Source organism: Sinocyclocheilus rhinocerous, unplaced genomic scaffold (genome assembly GCF_001515625.1).
Source record: "Sinocyclocheilus rhinocerous isolate Xijiao unplaced genomic scaffold, SAMN03320098_v1.1 scaffold50, whole genome shotgun sequence".
Lineage (NCBI taxonomy): Eukaryota > Metazoa > Chordata > Actinopteri > Cypriniformes > Cyprinidae > Sinocyclocheilus > Sinocyclocheilus rhinocerous.
In genome coordinates, this window is record NW_015641057.1 from 2,612,890 (window position 1) to 2,623,721 (window position 10,832).

The 10,832-nt window shown below is 35.1% G+C and overlaps 1 protein-coding gene across 1 annotated transcript in view; it reads right to left on the bottom strand.

Annotated features, from left to right (window-relative positions):
- The window catches only part of LOC107754549 (dedicator of cytokinesis protein 2-like), an 18,894-nt gene extending 8,641 nt beyond the window's left edge, over nucleotides 1-10,253 (bottom strand). Inside the window, exons 1-9 of the mRNA XM_016571024.1 lie at nucleotides 10,210-10,253; nucleotides 8,649-8,747; nucleotides 7,467-7,561; nucleotides 6,151-6,229; nucleotides 5,913-6,013; nucleotides 5,564-5,771; nucleotides 4,395-4,480; nucleotides 4,096-4,252; nucleotides 2,057-2,097 (exon numbers count right to left, since the gene is read on the bottom strand). Coding sequence (XP_016426510.1) covers nucleotides 2,057-2,097; nucleotides 4,096-4,252; nucleotides 4,395-4,480; nucleotides 5,564-5,771; nucleotides 5,913-6,013; nucleotides 6,151-6,229; nucleotides 7,467-7,561; nucleotides 8,649-8,729 — 848 coding nt within the window. The 5' untranslated portion in view covers nucleotides 8,730-8,747; nucleotides 10,210-10,253. The remainder of the gene's footprint in view (nucleotides 1-2,056; nucleotides 2,098-4,095; nucleotides 4,253-4,394; nucleotides 4,481-5,563; nucleotides 5,772-5,912; nucleotides 6,014-6,150; nucleotides 6,230-7,466; nucleotides 7,562-8,648; nucleotides 8,748-10,209) is intronic.
- Nucleotides 10,254-10,832: the final 579 nt, after the last annotated feature.

A 10,832-nucleotide genomic window follows, 5' to 3' on the forward strand; every position in this document is an offset into this window, starting at 1 on the left:
TATACAATTAACAAAAAGCAAAAAAAAGGGGCCTCTAACATTTGCTTGCTCTATTCTTTTTCTATTCTATCTGTTTTCTTTTTATTTATTATATAATTGTAAAAAATACCTTGCTAGGTGTACTGCGTTAAGCTAACTGAGACTTGTTATAACACTTGCATATCATTGCTCTTTTGTTGATTTTGATTGCTTCCATTGTCCTCATTTGTAAGTCGCTTTGGATAAAAGCGTCTCTTAAATGACTAAATGTAAATGTGTGTATATATATATATATATATATGTTAATATTATGTGATAAATTGATGTTTATACTAAGAGATAAATTTACTTTTATGTAATAGAATTTCTCTGTCTCAATATTCACTTCTCTTAGATCATAACAAATGATATCTATATTTACCACAAGGAGGCAGTATTACATAAAGCCAGTAGGTCGTTGTTAAAAAGATTTGACCAGGGTTAAGGAGTGTTAAGGCAAGTACTACACAAAGCAGAGAGCTTAAAGTCCCTGAAGTGTGGTAAAATCACAGTAAAGTATGGCTTTTCTCTTAGAAATTGATTTGAAGAGAAATATGATAACAAAAAAACAATATATAATACTTGATTTTTATATTTACAAACAGTAATAAATGCAATAATTCTTGATTAGTATTGATATTGTACTGCACTGAATATCGTGTATTGTATTGTACAGTACATTAGACATACATACATATTCTATTCTATTCTATTCTTCCACCAAGCCATCAAGAATCAAGTTCATTATTCTTACTGTAGGTAAAATTATAGATTCAAACTGGTGCACACCCGATATGCATCATGATTTCACATTATTGTCTACAAAATTATTGTCATTTTCATAATATCTCAATCTTTCTCTCTCATTTCACAGGTCAAAGGTCATGACGAAAATAAAATGAGGTTATAAATAAACTAGACAATCTCCGTTCGTCATTCATTAAAGCTGAATTGTCAGTGTTTCTCCAGGACGTGACACAGAACTTGATCGCATTTATTGTCAATAGCAAACATCTGAATCAGAATCGAGACGCGTTCATTCATCTCACACTGACAATCAGAGAACTCGGTCACGTTTGGCCCTGCAGAACGCCTCTCTGCAGACACGCGCTCATTTATGTTTAATGTGCCTGTAAGATAGCAGTATGTAAAACACAGACGGCGTCTCGCTCTGTCCCTCGTTCTGTCTCTGTGCTTGGATGCTTATCCTTTGGATTTTGACATTAATTCAGCAAGATCAAGATAATCTCCTTTCAGATTACACAACCAACACACACACACACAAGCACATACAATCACAGTCACACACACACACACAAGCACGCACAAACACACACACACACACACACACACACACACACAAACTTGCTCTTCTTTTCAGTGATGCAACAGTCTAAATGAGATCCCAAAAAAAAACAATTAAATAAATAAAATAAAAAATTGCAACCAAAAACAAGTGTATTATTCCTTGTAAACTTAAAGAAACGGTACATTTTCCTTGGATGATTCAGAAGACAGTTCACAATGATAAGTAAACTTCTTATCTTAAACTTCATAAGTTCTTGTGTATTTCACATTTCAGTGACAAGCTACAATAAAGGTTATTTTCTTTTCTTTCTTTCTTTCTTTCTTTCTTTCTTTCTTATTATTTTATTTTATTTTCCCCCTGACTCTTTAGTGTTTTCCAAAGTGTTGAGTTTTGGCAAATTGTTAGTAATAGTTTTACCAGTATTTTGAGCAGGTTAAAAATTGAGTGAAAACTTGAAGTCAAACTGACACTAACACAACAGGAAGTAAAGGATGCGACGAGGGCACCATCAGAAGCCTTTTCTGCATGCTGTCCTCCTCAAAGAAAAAAATAAGAGGTCTCGGCCAAGATCTGTGACAGACAGTGATTTAACTGATGGGTGCACGAGAGGCACACAACACTTCCAAAGCCCCGGTCGCTTTCCATGATGTCACCCACACCTGGACCTTATAGAGTTAATGAGGCCGGTTTGATTGATAGCTGACATTTCATTATGGAGGAGTCATACACCTGATGTACATCCCCTCACGGTTGATGTCCTTGTAGAAATTCTGCAAAGAAATGAAACGCAAACGTTAACTTTGAGCCTCTGTGTTGACGTTTCTCTGAAGATGAGATTGTTGTGCGTTTTTTAGATGCTTCTGATATGTAACGCAAAATTATGATGATGGATTTCTCAAGATTTTAAATGTGACGCACACAACGATATGATGCTTATTTATAGTTTATTCAGATATTGAAGTCATTTCCAGTCTGACAGATTGAAGTTGCGGCAGCGACGTTCTGACTGTTAGAAAACAAGCAACTCAAATCTCAAATGAATTGTTAAGAAAAAGATGAATATTTTATGGAGCAGAGGAGTTAAAGATCTTGTTGTATTACACACGGTTTAATTTGTAATTTTTTAATTTAATTAGTTTGTGTATGTTCATTTAAAGGAAATATTCTGCCTGGATTTTGCATATGAATCATTTAAAGAGGATGAAAGCTGACAGATTCATCATACTGTAGCAAGAAAATGAACTCTAATTTAAAACATAAGGTCATGTGGGAATCACTTCGTTGCCACTTCTGAACGTGTTCATTATTATATTTTCCTCAAAAGCTTGGGTCCATCCTTAATTGGCTGTGTTTCCACCAATTTCATTTATGCATTAAAATGAATAAAAAATTAATAAGGCAATGTTTCCATCCCATGTGTTCAAGTAAACAAAACTGGGTAAAATAGAAAAGGAAATGTAAGTTATATCTAGGGAAGAAACTGTGGATCAATGACTTGTGGTTTAGAGCCACAGACAAACATTTACAATGAAGTTGAGTAAATTATTCAATCACATGACTTGTTGATCCAAGTCACCTGACATTTTTTATGTGCATCTTGAAATGTATTTGGTTATTGCTGATCCATATGCTGAACTTTTATTTGCATCTTGATGTTTCCAAATGGACATTTTAATGAGATATTATAAAATTTGTATGCATGTAAATATATGGGACTGGGACTTTTTCATCTGTTTTATTATCAACCAGGTGAAAATTGTACCTCTGATCATTTAAAGTGATCCTTCCAGCACATCCTTCCTAAAGCACTAGTGAGTTACGAGTTACACTGTGAAGTTTAATAGATTAATAGTGTCATGTGTTTATTTAACAGAATTATTTATTTATTTATTCATTACTATTTTTTTTTTTTTTTTCATTTTTTACTTTAAAATTTTATGTATTTCTGAGATTGCTGTGACTGGAGTAATGATGCTGAAAATTCAGCTTTGCCTCACAGGAATACATTATATTTTAAAATATAATATTCAATAGAAAACCATTATTTTAAATTATAATAACATTTCACAATATTACTGTTTTAAACTAATTTTTTAATCAAATAAATGCAGCCATGATGACCAGAAGAGACTTCTTTCAAAAACATTTTAAAAATTGACCAGTAGTGTGTATTTATACTATTTTAGTTTTTATTAATAATTTAAATACAATTTTATTTTCATTAAAATTTTTTAGTTTGAGTTTTAATAATTTGATGTGCTTTTGTCATTTTATTACTTTTTAGTTTTTTTATTATTTCTATTTAGCTTTATCTTTTTTTTATTCAGTTTTTAGCCATTTTAGAACTTCAACTTATTTTAGTTAGCTGTCAAGGCAGCATTTTTTCTTTTTTTTAAGTTTTTACATTTAAGTGTATCATCTAACATTTTTATTTATATTAATATTAAATAAATTTTATTTAATATTACTATAATATATTATATAATAATATAACTTTTAATTTAATTATTATTATTTTTTTACCAAAACAATTTCTAATGGTTTTAGTGAATAACAACTATTCATTATGGGCAGGAGCTGCTTTTAAAGATTTTGTGCTGGGATATTAATCTGCATGTTTGTTAAATAAAATAACCAGTTGGTTCAGTAGTTAAGTTGAACACGTCGTCCATTTGGGCCCATTAGGAGGCCGACAGCTCAAACTGATCAGACCAGATAAATCAGAAAACCACTTTATGTCTGTGACACATGAAGTGGGCGGGGCTTACCAGAAGATTGACAGTGCAGCTCATGCGGTTGTTTCGACTGTCATCGCTCATCACTGTGCGGTAGTCAAGGAGTCGCTCCAGGAGGCCGGTCACAAGGGTAACGAAGTGCTGTACCTCGGTCAGCAGTGGGGGGCGTCCCTGAGCGCACTCTAAAAGACTGAAGCGGCACACGGTCAGAGCGGCTCTCATGCTTTCAGGAGATTTCAGGAGGATTTGGAGCTTCTTATGGAGTCAAGCCAGCATTATACAAGACCACAGTGTGTGTGTGTGTGTGTGTGTGTGTGTGTGTGTGTTCGTACATGCTCTGTAGCAGCTCCATGTATCTCTCGTCTCCTCCACCCCCTTCCACTTCATGATCCAACTTCAGGATGATCTCGTTCTCAAACTGAGAGGCAGAGAGAGACTTCATTAACAAGTTCAACATTATTAATGTGCATTTGCTAATCTGTGTGTGTGGGCAACTTTCTCTATGTTTTTTGAAAAACATCCCAAAATAGCAAGTTGTTGTGACATTCTAACATAGAAAATATTCATAAATGAAAAAAAGCATCTTATTTCAAACCTAAACATGCTAAAAGTCTTGATAGGGTTAATCTACAGCAGGCCTACACTGACTCAGAACTGACCAGTTCATAAAACATTTTAAATCCTTTCCTCAGAATTATGGAAATATTCAATGAGAATATATATCTTAAATATTTTAAATATATTTTACCATCTTTAAACCCATTTCATAGAATTACAGAAATATTATATAAATATATAAATATTTATAAATATTTTAACACATTTTATCATGTTTAAATCCATTTCCCAGAATTATAGAAATACTCCAGGAAATATTCATATTAAAATTAAATATTAATACTAAAATTATAATATTAAAATATTACTAATATATTTTTAAATGCATTTATCTTTAAATTCATTCCATAGAATTATAGAAATATGTGAAAAATATTTTACATGCATTTTACCATCTTTAAATCAATTACGTAGAATTATAGAAATATTCAATATCCATTAAATCATTTGAATTTATTCCATAGAATTACATTTAGAAATAATATAAAAAAACACATTTTAAACCCATTACTCTGAATTACAGAAATATTCCATATAATGCTTTTAAAATATTTTAACACATTTTACCATGTTTAAATTCATTCATTAGCACTATAAATATTTCATATAAATAAATAAGTATATTTTACACATTTTCCATGTTTAAATTAATTTCTCAGAATCATAAATGTTGCATAAATTTTTGTTTATATTTTAACACATTTTACCATGTTTAAATCTATTTAGAATTATAGTAACTTTTTAAAAAAAAGGATTAAATAATGTGTTGTCTGCATGTAAAAATGTTGAGTTTAGCTTATATTAAGAACAAGAGAAGTCAAAGTGAGGTCATGATATAAAAACAGATTTTTTAGTGTGTGTGTGTGTGTGTGTGTGTTTGAACCTTTTTGAAGTTTCCGGAGTGGTTGTGTTCACACTGCATCATGTCAAAGAATATGGGGATGGTCGCTCTCCGCAGCTCTTCCTCCGGGATGAGCGTCATCTCCAGGATGGGACCCACCATCCCGGGAATGAAACAGATCTTATTTCTACCAAGCTTGTACCACATGTCTCTGATAGCAAAACCAATCAGCCGTCTCATGTCTCCATATCTGAATGAAAGCAAGCAAGCATATTTATGCATATTTCATTTCTTTGACTATAGTTGTGAAAGCCAGATTTCTGTACGAAGAGAGTTCAACTGTGAGCAGTTGCTGCTGGTTTAAGTGGGATGTTTCGGGTTTAAGACTCACTTGGCCAGAATCTTGCTCCTTTTGGTGGGAGAGAAATGCTGCAACTGCAAAGACTCCTGGGTAATAAACGCCACAGCCAAATGGAAGTAATTATTCCATAACTACAGGAGAGAGAAATCATGATAAGATGACATTGGGGTGAGATATGTGAGATTATATGAGGGCTATTAACACTAATTGAATCTGAACATGATCAAGCTCATTTAAGACACACACACACACACACACACACACTGACCTGCACTTCAAAGCTGTTGTTGTCGAGGAACTTGTGGTTCATGGTGTCGGCGTATGTGTTGATTGCTCGGAGAAACACCCTGATTGGATGAACATATTAGGGTTATTATAATTAACCAAAACTTAAAAGAGTTAGTTCATCCAAAAATGAAAATTAGCCCATGTTTTACTCACCCTCAAGGCATCCTAGGTGTATATGACTTTCTCATTTGATCAAGTGTCTGTATCGCAATCTTTTCATTAACCTAATTTTTCTTATTGAGTCATTATTGAGTCTTTTAATAAGCTGCCTTTTTAATGGATGTCTTCATTTTCAACACCAGATCTATTGTTTTATCATTTCAGATCATATAAACCTCATATGTTTTACTTGTAGTAGATGTAGAAGTGAGCATCAACTGTAAGTTTCAAGTCTGTGCAACTTTATTCACAGTACATGATGACTGATTTAGTACTATCCCATCGAACAACATTTTTAAGGATGTTTTAAATGTACAATTGCTGTTTGTGCTAACAGTATCTGATGATCAGCAGGGTCACAGATGAACTTTAAACTGTGATATTGAATTCCAGGAAATATACTGAGGTCAATAAAACACAATATGCTGCCACTGTCTGCTGCTATTAACAGTAACACACACACAAAACACACACACACACACAGACTAAACACCAGCAATCCATATCTTCCTCAGTAGTTTCTCTCTTTCTCCTCTGTCTCTGGGTCTGCAGGTTTATTCCTCTGTAAATCTCTCTTTCTCTCTCATTGGCCTCTTGTTTGAAGTGTAATCAATGTTAAAGGGTTAGTTCACTCAAAAATGAAAATTAGCCCATAAATTACTCACCCTCAAGTCATCCTAGGTGTATATGACTTTCTTCTTTCAGACGAATCCAGTCGGAGTTATATTAAAAATTGTCTTTGATCTTTCAAGCTGCTTACAAAAACGCATCGATTCGCTACAGAAGGCCTTTGTTCAGCCCCAGGAGCCGTGTGAGATGCTTTTTTATGGATGGGCGCATTTTATTTAACTGCTTTTGGACTGATGCATGCAACACCCGCTGAGTGCCATGAAACAGCTTGAAAGATCAAAGACAATTTTTAATATAACTCCAACTGGATTTGTCTGAAAGAAGAAAGTCATATACACCTAGGATGACTTGAGGGTGAGTAATTTATGGGCTAATTTTCATTTTTGGGTGAACTAACCCTTTAACATAGTGTTTGTGTTGCTGAAGACTCTGAGACTGACAGTGGATGTTACTGTCGATCATCTCAGGAGCGCTGCTGTGTGTGTGTGTGTGTTTCTTTGCTCTCACCGGTTTTGCACCATGATCATAGTGACCCAGTCAGATGGGTAGACATGTTTACCAATCAGATCCTTAAACAACAGAAACGTCTCCATCAGGAAGTCCTACAAGAACACAAACACAAGATGATTAACTGCTGAATCAAATAGATAGACAGACAGACAGACAGATAGATAGATAGATAGATAGATAGATAAGACAGACGGACGGACAGATAGATGATGGATGGTTAGATGAATGGATAGATAGACAGACAGACAGACAGATAGATAGATAGCCAGACAGACAGATGGATGGACGGACGGACAGATGGACAGATAGATGATGGATGGTTAGATAGATAGATAGATAGATAGATAGACAGACAGACAGACAGACAGACGGACGGACGGACAGATAGATGATGGATGGTTAGATGAATAGATAGATAGATAGATAGACAGACAGACAGACAGGCAATAGATAGATAGACAGACAGACAGACAGACGGACAGATGGACGGACGGATGGATGGACGGACGGACGGACAGATAGATAGATAGATAGATAGACAGATGGACGGACAGACGGACAGACAGACAGACAGACAGACAGACGGACGGACGGACAGATAGATGATGGATGGTTAGATGAATAGATAAGACAGACAGACGGACAGATGGACGGACGGATGGACGGACGGACAGATAGATAGATAGACAGATGGACGGACAGACAGACAAGACAGACAGACAGGCGACGGACGGACGGACGGACGGACGGACAGACAGACAGACAGGCGACGGACGGACGGACGGACAGACAGACAGATAGATAGATAGATAGACAGACAGATGGATAGACGGATAGACAGACAGATAGATAGATAGAAAGATAGATAGACAGACAGACAGACAGACAGACGGATGGATGGATAGACGGATAGATAGATAGATAGATAGATAGATAGATAGATAGATATAGATAGACAGACAGACAGACAGACAGACAGACAGATGGATGGACGGACGGACAGATGGACAGATGGATGGTTAGATGAATAGATAGATAGATAGATAGATAGATAGATAGATAGACAGACAGACATACGGATGGACGGACAGACAGTGTTAGATACAGAACAAAAGAACAACAGAATAATGGAATGATAGAATGAGAGATAGAACGACAGATAAAACAATAGTGTCTCACCACTAGGTCTGTGGTCCCGCTGAAGGTCTCTATGTAGCGTGAATAGTGTCTGTCGTCCATCTGACTGAGAATAGCCGTCATACAGGCCACCACTCGAGACTAGAGCGACACAGAGATACAGACAGAGCCCAGGATCAAATCTCTACTTCAATAACAACAAACGTAAAAGTCCTGACGCTCTCATTCAGCTGATGGGACAGAAGATGATGAACAACATTTCAGATAGTTTGGAGAATCTTTCAATCATTCATATCGACGTCCAATTTCCCCTCCACCTCCACTCTGTATGTGCCTTCCTTCCCTCACTCTCTCTCTCTGATCAGATGATAAATGATACAGGCAGAGAGGAAAAGTGATGGATGATGGATGGATGTATGCAGACAGCGAGGTGAGACCCATCACTCACACAGACCTCACAATCCTGACTGTATGCCGCTGATAAAATGTGTGTGTGAATGTGAATGAAATGAAGTGTACAGTTTATTCTGTCACACAGATCTAAAGTAAAACAGTATAAATATTGGAAGAAAAATGAACTTTGCATTCCATGAAGGACTGTGAATTATAAAAACTGTTCAAATGTTTAGGGTCAGTAAGGTTTTTAAAAGCTTTTGAAAGTCTCTTCTGCACACCAAGGCTGCATTAATTTGAATAATACAGTAAAAATTGTGAAATATTATTATAATTTAAAATAACTGTTTCCTAATGTAATATATTTTCAAATATAATTTATTCCTATGATGCAAAGCTGAATTTTCAGCATAATTACTGCAGTTTTCAGTGTCATGATCCATGCATCAGAAATTGTTCTGATATGCTGATTTGCTGCTCAAGAAACATGTATTATTATTATTATTATTATTATTATTATTATCAATGTCAAAATCAGTTGTGCTGCTTCATATTTTTGTGGAAAACATGATATATTGTATTTTTCAGGATTCTTTGATGAATAGAAAGTTCAAAAGAACAGCATTCATAAAAATTAAAAAAATCTCTTATAACATTACAAATGTCTTTTTAATGCATCCTTGCTGAATAAAAGTATACTTTTTTTGGGGTCAGTACAAAAAAAAAGTTTGTACTGACCCCAAACTTTTAAATGACAGTATTTGAAGTTTATTGCAAAATATTCTGATATACACCAGTAGTTTGAAAGTGTATTTGACTCAACTGTGGTGTCTGCAGTGAATCATTGGAGAATTATACTCTACAGAAAGTCAAACAACCTACAATGACTCCATAAATGTCCCTAGAATACACCATAAAATACATTAACACTGAACAAATGACACGTTTCTCCTTTAAGACAGAAAAACTTGTGAAAACGTATGTGAAAAAGCCAGCAGACAGACACAGGACTCATCTAAAGAGAAGCAGTTCAAATGATTGTGCTGAGACAGACGCCAGTGATGTTCCCATCAGCTGTTTAAAGAGCTCTGAGATCCATCCTACTGCTGGAAATATGCTGATCACACACGCCTCTATTGCTTTAAACGGTCTGTGTGTGTGTGTGTGTGTGTGTGTGTGAGGTGAGATTTCTCTCTAGTGAGTGTTATACGTCTCACTGCTGTCTGTCTGCAGCCTGACAAACAAAGACAGAATGACAGTAAAACAGACACACATCAGCTCTGCTCACCAATACACAAAATACACATTTACTGAAACCCAGTGAGCTGCTTAACTAGACAGGGACCCGTTCCAAATCAGGACAAACTTACAAAGACTTTTGACTATCAGCATAAAGTCTGGTCCATTTTGCAGCTCATGCTCTCAGGGGGTTCATGGGCACTGACACTGCTGAAATATAATATAATATAATATAATATACTATACTATAATAATATAATATAATATAATATAATATAAAACGTTGTATAATAAAATATATTAAACAATATTTAATATAATTACCATGCAATATTATTTTATATATTATCAAAACAGAAAACAGTCCTTTTGTCAGATTTATCTGTCTTCTGAGGACAAAATCTGTCCTTGAAGTACAGCTAAGTAAATGCACACAGACAGAAAGTCACACAGTCACCCAAAGGCAGAGAAAAGGACACAATGTTTGATGAAAATCTACAGCCAACAAAGGAGTTTCACACTCACATACACACACACACACACACACACACACACAGAGGCAGGCAGCGGTAGAGGTGTAATCTGTGTTATGTA